The 24,088-nt window shown below is 39.0% G+C and overlaps 1 protein-coding gene across 1 annotated transcript; it reads right to left on the bottom strand.

Annotated features, from left to right (window-relative positions):
- Window positions 1-3,850: 3,850 nt before the first annotated feature.
- On the bottom strand, window positions 3,851-23,831 carry npm1b (nucleophosmin 1b). Its single transcript, XM_063493487.1, has 11 exons — window positions 23,721-23,831; window positions 23,329-23,411; window positions 21,315-21,434; window positions 20,997-21,090; window positions 20,613-20,704; window positions 20,304-20,371; window positions 20,058-20,121; window positions 13,142-13,240; window positions 9,108-9,197; window positions 8,949-9,023; window positions 3,851-7,512 (listed from the first exon to the last, which is right to left on the bottom strand). The coding sequence occupies exons 1-11, from the start codon at window positions 23,815-23,817 to the stop codon at window positions 7,459-7,461; spliced, it is 936 nt and encodes a 311-aa protein (XP_063349557.1). The 5' UTR covers window positions 23,818-23,831; the 3' UTR covers window positions 3,851-7,458.
- Window positions 23,832-24,088: the final 257 nt, after the last annotated feature.

Genomic DNA, 24,088 nt, shown 5'->3' with positions numbered 1-24,088 from the left:
ACAGTGGTGTCTGACATGCAGCTGTTCGTGTCTTTACGATTTGCAATGAACACAATCTCTGTAGCTGCAAGTAGTATTTTAAAAAATATATTTGTGTATATGTTTTAGCTTCAAGTCCTCTGAAGAGTACAAATACTGGAAGTTATTTACTGCTTTTTTTCTTAACCCCATACGTTTCTTCACACACACACACACACACACACACACACACACACACACACACACACACACACACACACATGTCTGGTTTGCTATCCTCGTGGGGACATCCCATTGACATAATGCTTTCCCTAGCCCCTTACCCTAACCCTAGCCATTAAAAATGAATGCCTAACCCTAACCCTTACCCTAAACCTAACCATAACCTAATTGTAACCCTGACAGTAAAACCGCATTTTGAGTGTGAAAATTGCTTTCAACCCCGAGGGGACCTGGATTTTGGTCCCCACGGTGCAGAAAGTCCCCACCAGGATAGTAAAAGTCAGATTTTGGTCCCCACCAGGATAGTACGAACCCGTACACACACACACACACACACACACACACACACACTATAAGATTGTTAATAAGGCAGATGGTGGTACAGTACCCAGCACAAACAGCCTATGCTGTGCACCGCTTACACTCTCTTCAATGGGGGTACAAATGCACTCAAACAAAACACACCTGTTCTCCTCAGAGCGCAAACACGAACACACACACAAAGACAGGATGCAGTCCTCACAGCAGACTGAATTCTGTCCCATATCGCGTGACACCTGGATTAAAGAGAAGGGCAATATTTCCCTAATGGCTGAATGTTGTGGTTGGCTGGTACATGCTGGGTATGGATACCTGCAGTCTCACATGTGTACAGCCCACCTGCTGTGCGTCTGTGTGGTTTAACTCTTATCGTAAGGCACTGACTGACTAATGAAGGATTAAAGGGTCATTTCATTCAAATTAGATAAGTAAAACATATTTCCACTCACCCTGGTGCCATTAAAGTTTGCAGGGTGTTTATATATGAAAGCTTTGAGAAGCCAGTTTCTTATTTCTGCCTTATTCTAAAGCAATGATACCATTTTAGGGAAAAAAATAGCCCCACTTGCAGAGTTGAGGATATTGAACGTGAAGTTGTGATCACCTGCACTGGAGTAGGGAAGAGCTTTTCGGTGTAGCTGAGCACAAACATCCAAAAACACTAGGCATGGCTGCCCACCCTCCCCACTCCCATTACAGTGAAGATGCGGGCCTGAGTAGGTGTCTCTTTGTCTCAGCATCTCAGATCCTCTCTTTTCTTTGCCTTCTCCCTTTTATGCACACACACGTGGGCTTTTGAAAAGAGATTTATGGTTTAACTTTTCGTTCTTTCTCACTTAACTGTAGTGGTGACACTCTGAACCCTCACGTAGTTGCTAATTACTTAACAAAGCAACTTTTATAGAGGCAGCTGTAGTTGATCTCACTACAATTACACCACACCCAGGCCCATCTTTTCATAGGCATGGTTTGCTCAACTGGCACGGTATGGATCACCTAGTGAGTACGCTCAAAGAGGAACTAGACACCTGCTTTCCTCTGGGCTCTTTGACCAGAGGCCTTGGTCAAACACAGGTCTCTTTAATGTGTTTAGCAAAGGTCATTCACCTGAGTGAGTATGGTTTAAATCTTGTGTTAAACAGAAAGACTCAGTAGACTTCTTTCTAGCTGTTGTCAAGCATGTGCGTATACTTTTTGCTTATTTCGTGGAAGGGACTTGGACTGTAGAGGGAGGGAGAGCTGCAGGATGGGTGTTTTTTTCCTTTTATACATTTCTGCTTCCTGCAGCTTTAAGAGTTATGAAGATCACTAGAACTGGGAAGTGTTCGTGTTTCCTATCCTTGCATCCTTTTGTTGATTCCTACCATTTAGTTTTTACCTTTTCAACCCGGTTTCTAAAGATGATCTTTGCTTTTAGTGCCCTTCTTTCTTGGTATCTACCTGACTGATGCCTAATTTACTGGTAATGGATGCCGGTAACTGAAGTGGAATTAAATCCTGCAAGTCAATACTCCCATTTTCTCGCCACACTTAGAGAAAATTGTAAGCCTACTTCTATAGCACCTATATTTGAACGTGCTTTCAGTGGGATTTCAATGTGCAAGAGTGTGTCAATACCTCCAGGCTGGTTCAGTCAAACCCTGGACTGGAATTCAAGTGAACTACAATAGGGGGATTTCCACGTGCTTCGCAATCGTCTTGTTTGGAACATAAAATTGTGCGTCATCCCGTGGCTGCATCTGCTAGTGCGCCTCACTTCCTCGTGGCTAGGGGGCAAAAACTCTTCAGCTGGCAGTGAAGTAATGCTTGACTCACACTTCAGGTAAAAGCTTAATCAATTTATATCATTATGAGTCTGGCTTTGAAGTTAATGCCTGGACTTCAGTGCCACCCAGTGGAGACTACAAAGGTGGATGGTTCGTCACCTTGGACTTTAATTTCTTTTAACAGCCAGATGTCTGTTGATAATGCCGTGAATGTAATCAGAACAGATTCTTGCAAATATTTTAAAAGAAACAAAGTGTTGTGGAACTCTGGTATTTGGAAGCATCAGGAGATATATAATCACAGAGTTTTCATTTAGCCTGTGACAAAAAGGCCAAATCTGGAGAATTTTGGAAGGTAATGTAGCCCATATGCTTCATAATTGTTTCTTTATGCTGAAATTTCACAGCCATGTTATCAACAAAGGAAACTAACAACAATAACATGGATAAATTGCAAACAAATGCACAAGGTTGTGGGTAAATGTAGTGTAATAGCTCATGTAGTGATGGACAACTTAACATGCTTAACATCTGACAGTCACTGGTGTTTATGCTTAGTTTCCAGTACATGAGGTTTAATAGGGGTGGTTTTTTCCCATCAACCTTAATCGTGTAACAAAGCAAATTTATGGGCATAATAAGTTCCATGTGAACGCAGCATATTTTAGATTCATGATAATAAAAATACACTTATACCTCAGTCATCTTATACACAATATATATGGTCCAACAGTCATTTTTTACAGTTAGGTCCATAATTTGTTGGAAAAAGATCATTCCTGAATATTGTTTACAAAAAAATAGAGGGACATTTCAAGCGCAGCATCAAGTCAATTAAACTTCTGGGATATTGATCTGGTGGGTAAAGAAGCAGAGGAGGTTATTAATCATTTTAAGTGCTTCGGTGTTGCTGAAATTCCCAACAGGTGCACTAGAGGGGCAACAATGAGACAACCCCCAAAACAGGATTGGTTTTCCAGGAGGAAGCCAATTACTGCTCTTTCTTGTTTTTTCAGTGGTTTTGTATTTTGCTCGACATGGTAATATGATGCAATACCTGGGCCCTGCATTGGTTTGTTCGTTTCATCTCATTTTTTCCTTTTAGATTTTCTTTCTAGCAAAATCTAATCCGGCCTTTCAATTCTTGAGTGTAACCAGCGGTTTGCACTTTGCACCTTATGCAAACCACTGGTGTAACTCTCTGCATTTTTCTACTCATGATGGCATTTTATGACCGTCAACATGGACAATGAAATGCCTAACGTTTTGAAATTGTTTTCAACTTGGTTAACGGTAGCCTACCTAAAGTTGCAATCTCTTTGAAGCTTGTATTTTAAAATTGTAGTCAAAAGCTGTATAATACAAATTCAGATTTCAATTGTATTTGCGCTGTCTTACATGTGAAATCATCTCAAGATATTGTCTGCTTCATTCGTCATGAAATAACAATGGAACAGGCTTCACCTGCCCATCAAACTGTTCATTATTCAACAGTCAAATTAATTTTGAGCCCCTGAAAAGGAGACTGTATAAAAATGTCTGTAATTCCGAAACTGCTGGTGCATGATTTTTTTTTATTAAACCCACTTAATTACAGCTGAAAGTCGGCACTTCAGTCACATAGTTACAAATGTGACTATAATCACACTGACAAATGGTGTTGTCTACAGTAAAGAGGGCAGAATGTAAGTCAAAGACTTACTAGAATTTATTTTATTCAGGTAAATGTTACAGATAAGTACAAAAAAGGACGCACATGCTCCTCTCAACAAACCATTAACAATAAACTAAGTTTGATGTAGTAAATGGACACAATGCATTTTATTTTAACACACAATGGGTCAGCCAAGCTACCTAATTACAATTTATACTTGACTACATCACACAGTAAATTAAAATTTAATGTGGCTTTGTTTTGTCATCCAGTCAAACTGAAGATGGGTACTAGCTTACAGTTTGTATTTCAGGTCACAGGGAAAAAAAAGACAACCATTTGGATGAAGTAACTAAATTCAGTGAAGTGCCATTACATGGTTTGGGACAAAGCTCACTCAGTAAAGCGATACATGCATCACCTGCTCATCATGTACTGCCAAAAAATGAGAAACAGCTCCGTTACAAAGAGTTTGCTCCTATTATCCCTTACATTTTTTACAGTCAAATTAAACCAGATGTTTGTGATTACAAAAATTATTTAAAAATAATGAGCCTTAAACATGCGTCAGCTTTCAACAAATAACAATCACTTTTTCGCACTTGGACTTGTTTAAGGTCCTGGCTTCACCGTTGCCAAAAATATGACAAACTTACACACAGCGTGTGTAGAACGAAAGATCAACAACAACAATCAGAACAATATTCCAGACATTTTAAAAAGGGATTTTTTACTAGAACACGAGATGTGAAACAAAGACTAAGAAAAGAGCTCAAAGCAGTAAAATAAACGATTAGAAAGGGCAGGATAAAACCTAAACTGCAATTGTCCAGCTGCCGGTCTTGTAAATAAAAGCAAGAAATATGTTTACACAACACAACGTTCATTAGGACTGATATGACAGAAGTATTAAAAAAAAAATCACTCAAACACGTGCAAAGCAAAAAGACAAAAGACTGGGCCTGGCAACCTGCTGCTACTGAAACCTCAGTGTAAAGAAGACATCACTAACAATTATTAATTACATTTGGGTAAATTACAGGGCCAACTTCCGTTATTAAAATTGAAGTAATACATTTTATAGCAAAAACGCTTTCTAGATAATGCAGAGTTTGAGCATATCAATTTAATTGGTTTAAGATGTGGAACATTTTGATATTAAATGAGAATAGAAACACATCATAAGCTCAGCATGAACGAGAGTTTGTTGTCATCAGAGCACTGATATATGAGTGCAAACAATTACAGATATGAGTTCTTATACGTTTTTTGAAGGTGATGTCATGCTACTCTGATGTAATTCTCTGATACCTCATACTGTACTAATATTATTAATATGCTTGTAATGTTTTCTGATGCATTACAGTACATTAAAATAAAATGCAAAACAGCATTAGGGCTAATATACTCCTGGAGTTAGCAATCTGTTTTGCTCTACTTTGATTTTATATGAAATATGCATTAAACAAAAACATTTTAGTCAGAGCACCTGCGTTGCTTTTATGGATTTCATACTACTCTACAAGAGATAATGTAAAAAAGCGGCCGCTTTTTTGGATGGATGGCTTTCAGCAATAAGTATTTTAATGAGAGTTGTTCATGTTGTGGACATAAATACACAACGGGGATCTGTGATAATTTTACTCTGCAAAAATTGTTTTTTAATGCATTTATTTTTGTGACATCTTTTTGCCTATTTGCTTAATTTTTGCTGGGAGAAACATATTTATTGGTTTTGCTGGCCAAGTTGTTAAAAAATATAATTGTTGTTATTATACTATAATGACTGATTGTGGTTTGACTAAAACAATACAGTATTCAAAAAAACGCATGTACAATCTGAAAGTCTGTAAGCGGAAATGCTTTTTAACTCCTCAAAGCTGAAATAATAAACAACTTTTATTGTCACTAACTGATGAAATTTTCCAGTTGTCAAACGGTCCTCTTTTATTAGCTGTCTTTACATATGCGCTGCTCAAATTCACACAAAACAGGTTTATCTCAGTTTACAGTAGAGATACATTGCCCAGTCAAAAGTTTAAGACCACTTGAAAAATGGCAACAAAAAAAAAATCAGATTTTACATGGTTGAATCATAACAAGGTTGCAAACAGAACTTCAATGTGTAACAAGAAGAAATGGGAGCAAGACAAAACATTTTTTGGAGCATGCAATTTATTGAAAACAATGCTGTAAAACAGACTGTTTCAGTCTAAGTGTTGTTTTCAATAAATTGCATGAGCAAAAAGTTGAAGCTCTACTTGGAACCTTGTTAAGATCCAACCAGGCAAAGTATGATTTTTGGCGATTTTTCAGGTGGTCTTAAACGTTTGATCAGGACTGTATTTAAAGGCACATTCTGCATAACCTCCTCTTGCAATAATGACCGAATATGATAAACAGATGCTAATCAACCAATTTCATATATTTCCACCCAGTTGCTGTTTCAATGTGACCTGCATCTTCTTCAGTATTTAAAGAAAGTGGGACGTTCAATGAGGATATTACCACCTACAGGCAAGGAAAGGAAGAGCTTCTGTATTGTGACACTTACACCAGCGGTCCCCAACCTTATTTGCGCCACGGACCGGTTTATGCCCGACAATATTTTCACGAACCGGCCTTTAAGGTGTCGCGGATAAATACAACAAAATAAAACTAGTACCGGTACCGAAAAAAAGAAGATTTATTCATAACACACGTGAAAAGACCCAGGAAAACCGAGTTAACGATAAAAACGATAACAAAATGACGCTGAAAACCGATAAAAACCCTGAAAACCATACATTTCACACCAGAGCCTCAACTCTCGCGGCCCGGTACCAAACGACTCACGGACCGGTACCGGTCCGAGGCCCGGGGGTTGGGGACCGCTGACTTACACCACCTGCAGGCAGCGTTTCAACAGTTTCAAAATTTTGTTTACTTTTTGCCAAGCACGTTTGTGTTTAGTGAGTCCTTCTGCTGGTATAAAAATAATACTGTTTTGCCAACAGGGCGTACGAAAGAACTAGCAACTACTAACTAGGTTAGGTTCTAAGTTTGGCCTGTTTTTGGTTTTGAATACTTCAAGTATAAGATTTATTGTTAACTAATAAGGATCATATTCAGTGATACACAGGAGCTACATAAATCTGCACACCCCTACATAAATCTGCAGGTAGTATAAATTTTAGAAACGTTTCCTTTCCTGTAGTAGCAACACAGACCCCGCCCATTATGATGCATGCAGCTTCCCCTTGCAGCAAATATACAGTCTGCTAAACATGAATCGAGTCTGTGAAAGAACCAACTCAATGAAGTCCTTTCAGTCTAGGAAAAAACGAAGAAGAAAAACATTGACACCTAAATCTATGCATTGATGGCTTTACCATATTTCAGCACTTAGTCCATTTTCATCTGATCATAGTCCTTCGCAGGGCTGAAAGAAGGAGACCGATTAGGAAATCTAGCCGACTGTGCCTTTAAATGCCTTATAGGATGCAAAATGTACAAATGCTTTAACGTATGTGTATGTTACTTCTTCTCAGTCTTCAGTGTTTGCACAAAACTCCAAAGATCCTTGACCACCTGTGGAAGGAGAGGGAAAAGAGGGATAACACCAAAATAAGAAAGAAGGAAAGAAAGAGAAAAATTACAAATTATCTAAATGAAGTGCTATACAGCATGAGACACATGACTCACTTTTACTACAACATGCTTTTTGTGTGTCTCGGCTGTGGGAACACTGAATTTGGATGGGGCTGTTGGGGGAACGACGAGGGGCTGGGTGGGGGCAGCATTACATACCAGAGTATATGACTAGGTGCTCCAGGTCTGACAGATCTCAGCCTTGGCTGATGAAACCAAAGCACTTCCACAGATGTTTCTACACAGTGGGATCAACAAGCTCTCCCTGACCCAACTCCACCCCCACTCTTTCCCTTGTCCACCCAACCCATGTGCCGCTCTAAAGAGCTTTCACCTGCTCTCATAACTGTACAGTTATTATTTAAACACTGCAAAGCAATCACATATGAATGTTCAAATAGCTCGGTTCAAGTGATCGCCATCTAACAGATGCCTTAATACAGAAAACACAACTTCATTATCTGACACACTGCCCAGAATCATTAAGTCTGCAGTGATCATCTAAGGGTTTAAGGGTGATTAATTCATGCTTTGCAAAATAATGTGCAGGGGATGTTGTTTTTCTTCTGAAACGACAGAAGCCGCATTAGAAAAGATTTAAGGCTTGCATTTGGTCAAAGGCCTTGAAAGCGAAAAAGGCTGGTACCACGCACATACCACCAGTCGCTTCATTAGGGCTACAAAAGACACACTTCCATTAAATCACCGTGAAAGAGTTTGCCTTGGCAGGTGTACTCCCAAATCCATCTCGCAAGAGCCCACCGAAACAGTGTGAATATAATTCAAAGAGTACACACTGTGCTGCAGAGACATTTGAGGCAAACTGAACAGAATAAGGTATGAGGACAGTGAGAGGAAGAATAACGTATGCCCGGTTATATATCATGGCAATGAGCTCTTACAGATAAAATGAGTTTGGGCGTAAATGCGACTGCTAACACTCTACATCTGAAGGAGTATTTCTAGAAACCTGGCGGCGAACAGCCACTCTCGGGTGAGCGTTTACGAGACAGATTACACAGACTGCAGAACAGCAGAAAATTGATGAGAACTGCACATGGGATAAAAAAGTACAAACTTAAAGCGAGCACATATACACACCTCTTATTATGCTCATCTCAGGCATATATCTGGTGTGAGCACAGGCCTCTCTCACCTGCTATTCAAAGCTTTTATTTACAAGGGATGCCAATCGGACAAACGCTGGCTTAAATGGAAGCTAAAGGGGCTGCACCAAGGTCCCACATATTGGATAAAGATTATTTTGAACCGTGAGGGATGAAAAACTATTCTAGCAGGGCCCAAAAAGATATACATGGAGTTGGAAAGCACAACAGGTCAAAAAGCTCTCACAACACTGTACAAAGATTACTTACTTGTTTGTCTGAGATTTTAAAAGCACTTCTCAAGTAATTCTCAAACTTCAGCTCTGTCTTTGGAAGTGGCTTTCCCTGAAGAAAAGGACCATCATAATCTTAACTGTCATTAAATTATGAAGGATCATTTAAAAACAAATAAAAAAACAGCAGCCTTACCTCCTTGGCTGCGGTTGACAACTTGCTCTTAATCTCAGGCAGAGATTTAGATGGGCCGGGCTGTTGTTTGTCTTTTCCCGGGGCAGGTGTCTGGAAAAGTACATTAGCTAGATAAGACACTAGAAATTTACAGAGCTACAGATAAAATGATGGCTTCAAATTATGCCACAGCATTTCATCGTTAACACAAGCTCAGTTCTTGCCATCAGTATTATTTTCCTAAAACGAACCAAACACACCGTTGCTAAATTTAGCATGCTGCTGATTAATTAATCTGTTGACCAACAGGCCAGTCTGGGCAAAAGCCCTGTCGTGACCCACTTAGTCTTGGTCTGTGTTTAAAGCCTTGGCGTGGGCAACCAGCTGGAAGGGGATAAAAGCATTGGAGAGGACAACAAATTCTAGCCTAATTACACCATCATCTTTTTTTTTAACAAATACATCAGGTACAAATTATGTTTTTATTGTCTGCAAGCAGGAGAGGGCAAGCCCTGACTCTCCAGTGAGCAATTCAGATTGTTTGTCAAGTGTTTTCCATTGAAGAAAAGTTTCTCAAACACTGAATTTAAAAGAAAAAAAGTGCAAAAGATTTCTACCGAATATCAAATTATTGACTTGTACAAACAAAACAACAGATTTTTTTTTCAACAGACAGTACTGTCTGGGCAAAAAGCAGCCACCCATTTCTGTATATTTTCTTTGGAAAATGGAAAACAGGTGCAGTGATTTATTGAAACATGTAAACATAAATGGAAATACAGTATATCAGGTAAAAACAGAGTTTGCTTTCTGCCGCCCAAAATATAAAGAAATTATGTGTAGCTCAAGACTTTCGCACAGTACTGTATTTACTATCAATGGTCAGGATTAAAAAAACAATACTATCACCAGATTTGCAACAGTAAATGTTTTATTTCAAAACACAAAGACTTTGCTGTGTTTCTGAGGAAGAGAGGAGTGCGAGCACTGAACTAGTAGGCCGATAGGTGTGTCCAGACCTGGGCAGCCAACGACTCAGGTCCTCAATTAGCAAGTGTCTGAATGTGACACAACAAAAACACGCATACACCATACTCTGTTACTGCATGTTATGCAAACCATGGAGCTTGCCCCTACATGCAAAGCGGAGTGTGGAATTCAGTGAAATTGCAGGGTTTCATTGATAGCCAGAGACACATCGGAAAGATGACAGTGTATAGATGTACAGTGAAACTCTATACCCACTCTATAGTCAACCAACTGTATGTCTGTTTGGCTGCAGATTGTGCCTGCATTACTATTTCATAGTGACATCTAGCAGCACACTGGGGTAATAAGGCCATAGAAATCCCCATGTTTGTGGTGTCATTCCTACTGGAACTAGTGGTCATTATATGCAAGTCTGGTTATCGAAATGTATCTTTAATTTTAGATACTGAGTCAAAATGTGCTGAGTGCAGAAAAAAGAACAATAATTGCATAACAAAATATATGCAATGTCTTGCTATGCATAACCTAAGTTTAACAGGCTTTCCAGGAGAAGCTCTCATCTTCCAAATACCAGACACAAAATGTTGTAATTAGTCGTACACGTGTAGCCACAATGCCCTGTCCCTGCCTCTGAGAGATCAGGTTCTTTTTTAATAGCAGAGATTAAAAGGTATAAAATGAACAAAACCTTGGTACACACATACCACACTAAGAAAATGGCCTTTTTTCTGGCTCCTAGCCAGACAAATGCACTACACGTTTATTATTTACAGGCAGCTCTCCACTTCCAAGGGACAGCTGTGGACCTGAAACAGCTGATAAACACACAAAGCCAACAAGCTTTTTCATCTGGCCCAGACACTGATTACAGATGCCATGAGACATGGAACTTAATCACAAGCACGCTATCATTTGATGTAATCTCTCATCTTCAATCCAGTGCAAATACATGGTTGTGACATTTTTGCTCATCAGGGCTGTCCAGGGATAGTAATTGTCATTTTGCTGGAATGAAAACCTTGGAGGCACAAGTAGGGGGAAAATGTCAGGTCACACGGAAAAACCGTGACTCTCATCCTATAAAGCCTCTGTATGTACAGGTACTTTAATGAGTTGATCTTTTGGTCTATCTTTGAGTCCAAATGGTAAAATGACAGCCTGACAAAAGACATTAAAGCACTTACAAGATATGCACCTGCTGTAACACATGCCAATCAGTCGCTAAAACAATGACTCAAACCCTTGTGGGATAAGGCTGAGTGAAGTAGTTAACAACTTTACGACTCTGACGTGTGCTCGAAGGCGTCGGCTTCGCCAAACCCATCAATCAAACGACACCAGCTGCAAGATAAAGTTACTTCAGATCAGCGCAACTCGAGTTAGCTGGTTCTCACGTCGAGCCTGTTACACAAGAAGGTGCAGCTACACGCTGGGCCGTGAGAGGTGAGAACCGTGGTACTGGCAACAGATCTGACAAGCCAATCTAATGACCAGTCACCTGCATTTAGGAACTAAAAAAACAGACACCCACACCCGCTTCCTTGCTCCTCAGGGGCATCTGGAAGCGCAAGCTGCACCAGACATCAAACACTGGTAATGAGAGCAATTGGGAGAAGGTGTGTCCAGGAAGTGAGGGGTGTGAAGAGGTGGTGGAGAGAGAACAGTTGTGAAGAAGCTGAGAGGGGATGGAAGCATTCAAAGCACCACAGGCAAGAAAGTTAAACCAGCAAGCTGGTTTGGGGCGATTTAGTTGCCCATTGGCTAATCCCCAAGAGCATTTCAAGAGTCGCTGTGTTATGTCTGGACAACAACTACTGCATTATAAGCTGCGTTCACCCATACAGCATGCCCTTCAGGGCACTACACCTTCAGGGGTTTGGTAATCCTGTGGCTTAGTGTTTAACATGACAAAAAAAAATCACAAAGCTTTCCATCAAGATGTCAGACGAGAAACGATAATCTTCTCACGCGCCCTGTCTGTGTAAGTGAGTGTAAGTCATGTTTCTATCATACAAACAGTCAACATTCGCATGCCAACACGTAACACCTTATCTGAGCCGAGTTTCTGTCCAAGTATTTTCTTTCACAGTAACATGCTTTAAGAAGTATGTAAACCTGCAGAGAAGCTTGACAATTTGTTTTTCTTAAAAGTGTGCGCGAGCTACAGAGGGGTGAGGGGCATCAAAGGTGGCTGCAACTTAAGAAGGCGAGGTCAAGCTAAAGGGTCGCAGGTTTAAACCTTGCCCCAGGAAACCCGTTTAGAGGTCAGGTGTGTTTGCTTAAAGACAGGCAGAGTTCAAGCTTTAGGTTTTCAGAAGTGGCTGTCCAAGACATTCCATCGAAGAAATTAACTATCAGGTTGAACTAATTGCACCGTGCATTTATCACATTCCTTGGCTTTGGAATGGGAAGGCTCTCCAAGTTTTTTGTGTGTCTTTTCCCCTCCATTTGGTGAGCCTGCATTTTTTTAATTGATAATGGCAGTAAATGCAAACAATTATTTTAGGTTACAGACAAACTTTGTATTTCCAAGCTTAGGTTTGAGCCAAAGAAAGATGTACGTTATATATAGTATACCACCTAGTAAATTTTATTCAGGGGCCTCATTAAGTTTCAATTCAAGGCTGTTGTGAGCAGTGGGAGGTCCAGCTCTTATGCTTTAGATGGTTAACTCATTTGGCGGCACAACACAAGTTAGAGTAACAGTTCAAGTCAAACCTATTTAGCAAAGTTCCTTCACCTTCTGTAACACATTATGTAATTGTATACTTCTTTTATCAACTCTTCTGTAAAACTTTAATTTTCATCATCTATTGTTTGTATACTTGTTTCTATGACTAACATGACACATTTCTTTAGAAATACAACTACTGGCTTTGACTTTACCCTGCTGTAACTGGTGACATAATCAATCAAAGTTTCCATTCCCTTTAAAAATTGCAATGTTACACATTTTCTTAAACACTTTTGATCTTGAGTATAACGGTTAACAACTGGGTATTTTAAATACCCACAAGCCAACCACAGGTAAACAAAGATTTACTTCGGAAATCTTTTGGGCATACCTTAATCTGTGGTTTGACAGCTGATCCCGAGGCTTTTCCTGCAGGGCCATTTTGTTTTACTGGAGTCTTGTTGGGCTTCTTAGGTGAGGACTCTGGGATCTGAGGAAATGAACATTCCCAGTAAGATATCTCAGAGCTCCATAGAAATGTGTGTACTTTAAACAGCTCAATTCACCACACCGGGTTCCTGAAATTCATAAAGATGTTAATGCTTTCTTAATGCATGCACTACAGCCCTGAGCTTTTCTTCATACTATCTGACAGAGATATTGTTTGGAACATGTAAAACCTTTTTAACCTATCAGCTCCTTTGTACAAAGACTATGTCCACACGGAAATAGCACTGGTAATTGTCTAGTAAATTCAGAGCGACTGAGGGGGCATCATGCATCTTGCACATTCTACCCAGGGCACACCCTGAAAGAGTATTTTCAGAAGTGAAAATGTCTCTGAATCAGACTATTTCTGCTGTGTGCTGTAAATGAGAAAATTCAAGTTTGGATCATTTTTAGAATTGATGTGTGAGAACAGCTAGTGGCAGTTAATCACGCTAAACAAAACCAAAAGTGACAGACTGAAGTTACTTAACTGCTGTTGTTCAGTGCTGACAACTCAATGAAGTCTGCCCTCATGTTCTGACCAACTCAACTAACTAAATACTCAATGCAACACATGTGGCTCAGTTTATACTGCTGGCCATTTACAATTTCCTAACCCTCTAAAACTCTGTATCCAGCAGATGTTCTTGCTAAACGCAATGCCCCCTTTTATAGCTGACAAATAATAAATGGCAAGTGACAAAACATTGTCCTCATTTGCAGTAACTCCATGTCTTCTTTTGCTGCGAGTTGTCACAATATTTTCTCCCACGCCTATAAGGAGGTGTCACTGCTTCATGTGTGCATAAAAAAGCACAATAAAAAGGCGAAGAAAAGTAAAACCTAAACCAAAAAAAACATGAAATAGCATCAGTTACAGTGGGATGCAAAAGTTTGGGCAACCTTGTTAATAGTCATTATTTTTCTGTATAAATCGTTGGTTGTTACAATAAAAAATGTCAGTTAAATATATCATATAGGAGACACACACAGTGATATTTGAGAAGTGAAATTAAGTTAATTGGATTTACAGAAAGTGTGAAATAATTGTTTAAACAAAATCAGGCAGGTGCATAAATTTGGGCACTGTTGTCATTTTATTGATTCCAAAACCTTTAGAACTAATTATTGGAACTCAAATTGGCTTGGTAAGCTCAGTGACCCCTGACCTACATACACAGGTGAATCTAATAATGAGAAAGAGTATTTAAGGGGGTCAATTGTAAGTTTCCCTCCTCTTTTAATTTTCTCTGAAGATTTTCTCTGAAGGGGTCTCAAAACAACTCTCAAATGAACTAAAGACAAAGATTGTTCACCATCATGGTTTAGGGGAAGGATACAGAAAGCTGTCTCAGAGAATTAAGCTGTCTGTTTCCACAGTTAGGAACATATTGAGAAAATGGAAGACCACAGGCTCAGTTCAATTTAAGGCTCGAAGTGGCAGACCAAGAAAAATTTCGGATAGACAGAAGCGACGAATGGTGAGAACAGTCAGAGTCAACCCACAGACCAGCACCAAAGACCTACAACATCATCTTGCAGCAGATGGAGTCACTGTGCATCATTCAACCATTCGGCGCACTTTACACAAGGAGATGCTGTATGCGAGAGTGATGCAGAGGAAGCCTTTTCTCCGCCCACAGCACAAACAGAGCCGCTTGAGGTATGCTAAAGCACATTTGGACAAGCCAGCTTCATTCTGGAATAAGGTGCTCTGGACTGATGAAACTAAAATTGAGTTATTTGGGCATTGGCAGAAACAGAACACAGGATTCCAAGAAAAACACCTGCTACCTACAGTAAAATATGGTGGTGGTTCCATCATGGTGTGGGGCTGTGTGGCCAGTGCAGGGACTGGGAATCTTGTCAAAGTTGAGGGACACATGGATTCCACTCAGTATCAGCAGATTCTGGAGACCAGTGTCCAGGAATCAGTGACAAAGCTGAAGCTGCGCCGGGGCTGGATCTTTCAACAAGACAACGACCCGAAACACTGCTCAAAATCCACTAAGGCATTCATGCAGAGGAACAAGTACAGCGTTCTGGAATGGCCATCTCAGTCCCCAGACCTGAATATTATTGAAAATCTGTGGTGTGAGTAAAAGAGAGCTGTCCATGCTTGGAAGCCATCAAACCTGGATGAACTAGAGATGTTTTGTAAAGAGGAATGGCCCAAAACACCTTCAACCACAATCCAGACTCTCATTGGAACCTACAGGAAGCGTTTAGAGGCTGTAATTTCTGCAAAAGGCGGATCTACTAAATATTGATTTCATTTCTTTTTTGTGGTGCCCAAATTTATGCACCTGCCTGATTTTGTTTAAACAATTATTGCACATTTTCTGTAAATCCAATAAACTTCATTTCACTTCTCAAATATCACTGTGTGTCTCCTATATGATATATTTAACTGACATTTTTTATTGTAACAACCAACGATTTATACAGGAAAATAATGACTATTAACAAGGTTGCCCAAACTTTTGCATCCCACTGTATAAGGTTATGCAGCTAATTAGATATGACAGCAAAACAATTGCCTCCCTTTGCTGTCTATGCTACATAGCATACCTTTAATAAATACCAGTGCTACCTAAACTGCAGAGGAAACACTACACTTAATTAGTGATTTCTCATTGATCGGGTACTTAGTACCCAGACAACCTGTAATTGTTGCACTGGATTCCTTCCCCTCAGGTTTTGATTGCTCTCAGTCACATGTGTAATTACCTTGGAAAAGCTGGCAAGTACCTGAATTTCCTAAGCAGCAAATCCTTTCTTGCAATCACTGGTATTCACCTTGGAATGGACTAGAAGTGTAATTGCCTGTGTTGACACAAATGCTACAATGCAATCACACATGTAATATCCTACGGCAACGCCTGTAATATAAGATGCTGGAAGTAACAGTGAGGTTTCAAAGCCTTATTTTCTAGATGAGAAAGATACCAATTCCTGAAGGACAAAACTCAATCAAGAGAAACTAAACATCATCATGGATGCATCTGAGTCTACCAAACAGAATCTGTACATCAACATTTGTATCTCATTTTTCTGTTTTATATGGTTAAATTACACCAACCATCTGAATCTCCTGACCTCTGAAATACCCCCAAAAATGTTGGTTTGTTTTTTCACTGTTCAGACAAATTGTGGAGAAATGTGAATGAGATTAGGATGAGCACAACGATTATACCAAGGGTTAGGGTTATGTAGGTACCCAGTCAAAAAGGGCTTTATGACCAATGCAAACCTGCAACTCTTGTAATTTTTAAAGTTTAATCAAAAATATCTACCACATCTACCCAAACACAGAGGTTCTGTAATATGTCAGCAGCTGGATGACCTGGAAACCAAAGACCAACTCTTGAAGGATGATGAGATGAGTGACACGCGTGTCAACATTTTCCAGTCTTTCAACAGGCTCAACAGTTATTACAGTCCATTAATAATGATATTAAGTGTTTAGAGAGAGCACAACATGTTCCAATCAATAGGCAATTTGCTGTCCAGTAAATCTGAGTAAAGAACATTTATTAACCCTGTAAAAATCTGTTGCAAGAAACACAAAAGTACTGTGTAATCATTTAAAACACGTGAGATCCCGTGACGATACTAATCTACACAAGAACAGCTTAATATCCTGATTACCTGTTCATCAAAAATACATGATCAAATAATAACAAGAAATGTAGATTCATATGAAAAAGGATTTGATTCAATTTTGATACTGAATATGTCTGAGATATTTTGGGTCCTATTCAGTACAGTATGGAGGTTTGACAACAAAAAGAAAGCAAAATATAGCTTGAAACACAGCTGAATTAGCAGTCAAAAAAAAGGGATAATAATTGTTCCCAGCCCTACTTCCCCAAAGCTTTGTGCTTTCATTATTAAAGAATGAGACAGGGTAGCTATTGAGCTAAAGAGATGAAGGGTGAAAAAAAGGATTAAGGTCATGGAAGGAATGGGGTGTGGGGTGCAGGAGGAATTGGAAGAGAAGACAACAGAATAAATCAACAGGTGACAGAAATGCTCAGCTGTCATCTGACCCTGAGGGAAGGATCGGCGCTCACGTCGCAGGTATGCGCATCTGCCCTGCTTTGATCTTTTGCCTGGCAGAGTTTGCACTTGGATAGCGTGCTTTTAAAAAAATAGAAGAACGAAATCACAAACAGACACCGACGTAAAAATGAGGCAGATACACACACACGCACCCACACACTTGCAAGCGATTGTGGTAACATGCAAAACAAGTGTTCAAAGGCAAAACCCAGGTGCAAAGCTGAAATGGCATGAGAAACGATAAAAAGGAGCAATCATATTAACAGTGGGATGACAGAGGGACAAAGATATGCAGTGTTTCAGAAAAATGGTTGAAGATGTTTCCCATAACTGAAGTGCATGTGCGTGTGAGCATGCATGGGTGAGAAACAGTATGTAGAGTGCAGTTCTCTGCTTATGTACTACCAGTATGAAGTGCATATGTTTGCAGACTTTGTGCATTTACGCTATATGTACTTATATGTTCAAATGTGCATGTCTACTAAAGTGTATCTATCCTTTTATATGGGTGTGTGTGTGTGTCTGCTTACGCACAACATAACATACTGTGGTCTTGCTGGTGAGACGGTGAGAATTCAAGCAGATTACAGAGGAGAAATCCGATCATTACACCACACAGACCCTGTGTTTTACTCTAGGAAAACAGGTGGGTACTTGAGCGAACAGGATGAAAAAGTTCCATGTTTTGTCTCATACAAAGAGGTGGACGGTCAGTGAGTGCACGAATGGGTAGGGCCTGCTGAAATGAAATGCTACTGTAGCATACAGTGAGTGGAAGTTTAAATGATGTGGTTAAAAAAAGGGTTAGAGAAATTCTTTCTAGACACACACGCACACACAAACAAACACTAAGGGGACGCTAATGGCTACCCTGACATCTAGTGGACAACAAAGGCTCAGAAACACAAATACATTCCACTGTAAAAATCAGAGTTACTGAACCGCAAGAAACTTTGTTTGAACTAAAATGACAGAACAAATGAGTCAATAAACAAAAGATCATTAAATGTTTATGCAATAATACTAAAAGTGAAACTAAGATGTGGAAATATCCACAGCTCTCAAAGACAGGCTGGAAAAATATGTCCTTGCATCTAATGAATTCTGTCAAATACAAATTATCCGAGCCTATCAGATAGTAGCTTCTCAAATGTGGGGGTAACAGCACCCTGAGAATTGCTCTAGCTCTACTAATCTATCAAGTGCCTTAAAAAGCTCATAGAAAAGAAAGCAAGAAAGCAAAGAAAGCAATAAACAACTGAATTCACTGTGAGTGGAAATAAACAAAATGGACTTGCCCTTCTTCTCTGTAATTATGACCGCAACAAAGCAATGAAAAACGCTGTGTATGGAAAAGTAGTTTGATCATGGCAGTTTCTTCTCAGGTACTGAGAACTACAAAGATCCGCAATGATCTGCTTGTGTTTTTTACCAAGCTTAAAGGGCAACAGTCATCACAGTACATTACATGATAACATTATGCTGTATTACATTTGGTTCAATATGATTTAAATAGCAAAATTCGAGACACTGATGGTGATGGCATCTCTTTGTTAGCTTTTTATTGTTGTTTTCTTTAACTAAAAAGTTGTAAATAAGTTTTTTCTGGACAGAAGCTCTAAAAAGTTAAACGATTTTTATTAATATTCAGAGATATTCCAATTTAACTGCTCATTATGTTCTTAGGGTTAAAAAAACAACAAAATTCTGATGAGCACTTGTTCATATTAATTTTGTAGCAAAGTTATCCAAACATACTTCCAGAAATGTTTATGAAATTTAAAGAATCCTCTTTATTTATTTACAGTGACACTGTAATGTTAATACTTAAATGAGCAAGGACAGAATCGTATGTTTCTCTCCTTCAAGCTGTATGACTGGGGTTAAACAGAAATGATACTTTCTGCATGTACGAGTCCACTAGAGTCCACTCAGGTCCCGGTGACGCACATTTCGTCATCAGAAGTTTGCCTCATAATACACTAGCTACGCATGCGCTCGAGGCGGCAGACTTCAAAGAAGCATTACAGGAATCAGTACTTGGCCACTGAGTCTCCAGCTGTCCGTGTCCACAACCTAGTATAATCCAGGCTTTATCTGGTGCCACTAGAGTTCAAATAACACTCTTTCAGTGGGCCAGTTGGTGTGCAGCATTTTTATAAACAAATGAAGGTTTATTAACGTCAAGTCAGACAGAGATTAATCGAGTTTGATGAAGCAAATAGGTGATTTCTGCTTTTCTAAAGCTGTTTAACGCACAAACTTTAAAAAATATGGTGAGAATCAGGTCAGATTATCCTTTCTCACATGTAGCACAAAGCAAGGGACTGCCCACTTTTGACACACTCACTACTGGAAATATTCTGTTTAATTTAGCAGAGGGTGCTTCCTAAATCAAAGATGCAGAAAGCAGGCACATGATATGTCTGTGTAGGTTCTCAGTCATCCAGGTCAAGTTAGTCTAAGGAGCTTGGAAAGAAAGCAAGCCTCTTCACTTTTCAAGAAGCTTCTCGGATGAGAGGAGAAATGTCTTCAAGAAACTTCCAGTCACTTTCTTTCCAAGCTCCATAGACCACCACACATGATTATAAATCCAAACTGCATTTATCACAAACTCCATGATACACAAATGTTTTTATTTGACCGTATTTCCTCCATATTTGATTGTACCTCAAGCCTACTCTCATATTTTTTAACATGGAGAACCTAAAGGTGATTGTTATTTGTAATAAAACAAAACGGATGAAGCTTACCTTTGTAAGCACTTTTCCCACATTCTTCTGTGGCTTCACATCATTTTCATCACTGTCATCATCGCTACAAGAAGCAAGTAAGCTGGTTAAAAGCTACACTGCTCGATGTTTGTGCCCACAATTTAAAAAAAAAACCCACAAAATTATAGATTTTATAGTATGAGTTTACAAAGATGTTATCTTTTAGAATGCAAAATTATTTAGAAAACTCAGCCAATTAAATAAATGAATGAAATAAAAACATACTCATCATCATCTTCATCACTGTCTTCTTCATCGTCATCATCATCATCAGAATCCATCTTCAGCTTTTTCTACAAGAAATATGAATCGTCTTTTTGTCAAAAACAACATTTGAGGCTTATTTGGGGTGTCAGAATAAGTAACAGTGTACACTTTAATGCTGACGTCCCGCGATAGCATCTTATCACCGATTACTAAACGTGACAACATGCACCATTAAACAGAAGGCTATGCAGTAAGCCACCACCTCGGCAGGAGAACAATTTCTGTAAACAATAATTAGTTTTGTAATACGACAATGTCAATAACTACCATTGGGGGTTTCTTCCCTGCCAGCAGATTTGCAGGCCGCTTTACCGGCGACGAATTGTTCTCCTCCTCTTCATCATCAGAATCCTTCACACCTGACAGAGCGAACACACTGGTCAACATATTGTCAAACAATCATACAACTTTTCTTTATGTTATTTTACCCCAAAACATTGTTTTAGAAGAAAAAGTTACTCAAAAAATTAAGTGTAAAGTCATATGTGGACTTTTTTCGGGCTGGAAAATTTGACCCTGTATAGTTTTACCGAGCATGAAGGTCAGACTTACAACTTGCTATTTTTCCACTGACAAGGTCTTCAGTAGGTATGCCTACTTTATTTTAACAATGAGGCAAATAGTTACCTGAGTCTTAACCTTAATACTCACTAATAAAATGTTGCCCGCTTATGTAAACTGGTCCAGAACCAGACTGGAGACGGAAGGTAACTGGAGGTGTAATCTCAAATCCACCTAAACTCATCTGGAGAAAAACATAGCAGGAAGGAAGATGACATTATAAGTATTTTGTCAACAATTTATGAATTATTTATATTTATCAGCACAGTGTAATGTTTGTATTTATGGCTCTGAGAGAATGCCTTTTCTTTTTAGTTCTCTTTTTTATTAGGCATGAAGAGCGTAAAAACAAGTTAATTTAAACCAGAAGCCTCTTAAATACTTCTGTCAGTGTTGGTGCTGACTCACAGAGGGCAGGACGGAAGGTTTAAGGACAGCTAGCGGCACTTTTGTCGTCTTCCCGTCGTAAGTGAGGCCTTCAACTTCCACCATGTGGAACTTATCTTCAGCCTCAGCTCCCAGACACACCTGGAACAAAATAACAGTGTGCTATATAACACTACCTCCATGTACTGGCAAAATGTCTCTCTTTTTTTTTTTGGTGCAAACATAAACTGTTCTTGTTAATGTTATTGTTAATCTGATCAAACTCCTGTTTTATCATCTTTAAATAGCCTACTGCATCAGTAAGGTTAGCAGACTAACGTTGTGAATGCTCCATGACAATAAATTAATAAATAAATATAAATTAATACTAAAAATCCAATATGTTAACATTTCAGAAACCATGTTCTCAGGAGAATATAAAATAGAGCCGAAACTCCGATCCGCTGCTCACTTGCTCACAAACTACTGGTAAGGAACTTCTAATAAACAATTGCTAGGGTGCAAGGAGTGGGGTTTTTTTTCAATGTGGGATTTTTTGATCCCTCAACCAGCAGCCTTCCCTCATGCATCTGATTAGGCTAAACACCCAGTTTAAGTCTGTTTAGTCCATATTTGCCATACATGCAATTTATTTTTCAAAGCTCTTCTTTGGATGTCAGCTGCCTTTTATTCAGTTCTGTCAAGATGATCCCACACTGCTTCAATAAGGTTCAGGTCTGGGCTCTGGGGAGGTCAAACCACCACTGACTGGAATCTTCCATTATGTCTTTTTTTAATTGAGATATGCTTTTACTGCACTAGGTGTATTTTGGATTATTGTCAGGATGAAAAATGAAGCCGTTAACAATGAGATTCTTGCCAGTGGAGTAAAATCTGACAGGTTTTTTTCTACATTCTGTTTTTCAGAAATAGCGACACTCACCCTTTCTCCTGACCTCATCTGTACATACACAAGGCAATTTGAACCAAAAATGTTAAATCTGGATTCATTTCTCCATGAGACCTGTTACCAGTCACTGTCTGTCCAGTTCTTGTGTATTTTTGCAATCCTCAGACTTTTCTTCCCATCTCCTTTCCTTTAAAGTGGCTTTTCAACACCCACCCTTTCACTTACACAATTTCTGATAAGATTTTAGTGACTAGTACATGGAAGAAAGATCTGATGTTTCAGGTCCTGTTTCAGGTCTTTGCTGGATTTATTTCCTGTTTCTTAAGGATATGACTGTAAATAGGTTTTTCATGCTGCCACTTCTTTTTTGGTCCTCCACATGTCCTGTTTCCTCAGTTCTTTTTAAGGATACAGTATACACCATGTCAACATAAGCCAAGACTTTGGCCGATAGCTCTTCGGGAATCACTTTGTCAATGCAAAAAACAAAAAAAACAAAAAATCCGATTATATGGCTGTCAAATTCTCTTATGTTTGCCATTTTTTGTAACAGATTATTTGTTTTTGCTACAGACTGCAAGTAGTCGATTTTCAGAAAAGAACAGCAAATGAGTGAGAAAGCACCGAATTTCCAAAGAAAAGCTTTGGAAGAAAAGCTCCTGAGGAAATATTGCTCAAGACCACTTTATAATTTAAAAGAGCCAGAAAGTCTGGCTCTTAGGAAGCGAATTATAGAAAATTTGAGGGGTGGATGTCTTTTAAATCATATATATATTATATATAATATTATTCTCTTGTAATATTATTCACATTGTAGTTACTGTTGTTGTCATTTAATGCTATATAAATAAAATTTGATTTTATACAATTTCCTTATTTTGAGCTATATGTTTATTGCCTATACCTTCATCTTCACGTGCCATAACAAAGGCATTACCCAATTTTTGGATGATTAATATCTTATCGCGATAAAACAAACTATGTTTTACGAATTTACAAGACACATAACAATTTATCGCGAGAGTACAGCATTAAAGAATAACAGCGCTCACTGTCGATCTCGGCTTCCGTAGTTAATAGCCGTATTAGTCAAAGAATTAATTTTTTTCAAGACCAGGCAAACTCGATCTAAAGTCTGATTCTTACTGCTTTCAGTGACAGCTGCTGCTCCGTTTCATCGCCGTCTAGGTCAACTTTGAATTCCCGTTTGTCCGATTTCAAGGTGCAACCTGAGGGGGAAACAATACGTGTAACCAACCGTGGGTTGCGCTCGTCTTAAATAAACATACGCACATGCATATCATTTTATCAGATAAAGAGGTGTATATACATTTTGCTTCTTTACGTGGCTCCACGCCATGCTCTGCTAGCTAACAAAAGAGCTGAATTGGCGCGAGTGGGAGGGGGTAAGCAGGCTAGCCAGCTGTTTAGCTATCTTCCGATTAAAAATCTCCAGTGGCTATTTGTGCATGACAACATGACGTTAAAACTGATTGTGCAAACAAAAAAATCGGGTTTGTCAGAATTAGCGAGCTCACCAAATAAGTACATTTGTGGTCTGCTCATATCTGAGATATCGTCCTCCATCTTTGTAGTGGGTGGATACAGTTCCGTAAACTCGTATGACGGACACATCAAAGAGCCACTAGGACGGTGAAACGTCACTTAGGGACAAATGATCTGGAGCCAATAGAATTTAGAGCGGAGAGAAAACTCAAGGTGAGTGGTCATCTGGATGAACACGAGATGGCGCTGTTGAATGAATATTTGGTAGTTTTAGCTTTAATAAACCTTAATATATAACGTATACATACATAATACGAACTAAAGGATAGATAGATAGATAGATAGATAGATAGATAGATAGATAGATAGATAGATAGATAGATAGATAGATAGATAGATA

The sequence above is a fragment of the Pelmatolapia mariae genome, linkage group LG2 (genome assembly GCF_036321145.2).
Source record: "Pelmatolapia mariae isolate MD_Pm_ZW linkage group LG2, Pm_UMD_F_2, whole genome shotgun sequence".
Taxonomy (NCBI): Eukaryota; Metazoa; Chordata; class Actinopteri; order Cichliformes; family Cichlidae; genus Pelmatolapia; species Pelmatolapia mariae.
This window is presented reverse-complemented; position numbering and strand designations above follow the sequence as displayed.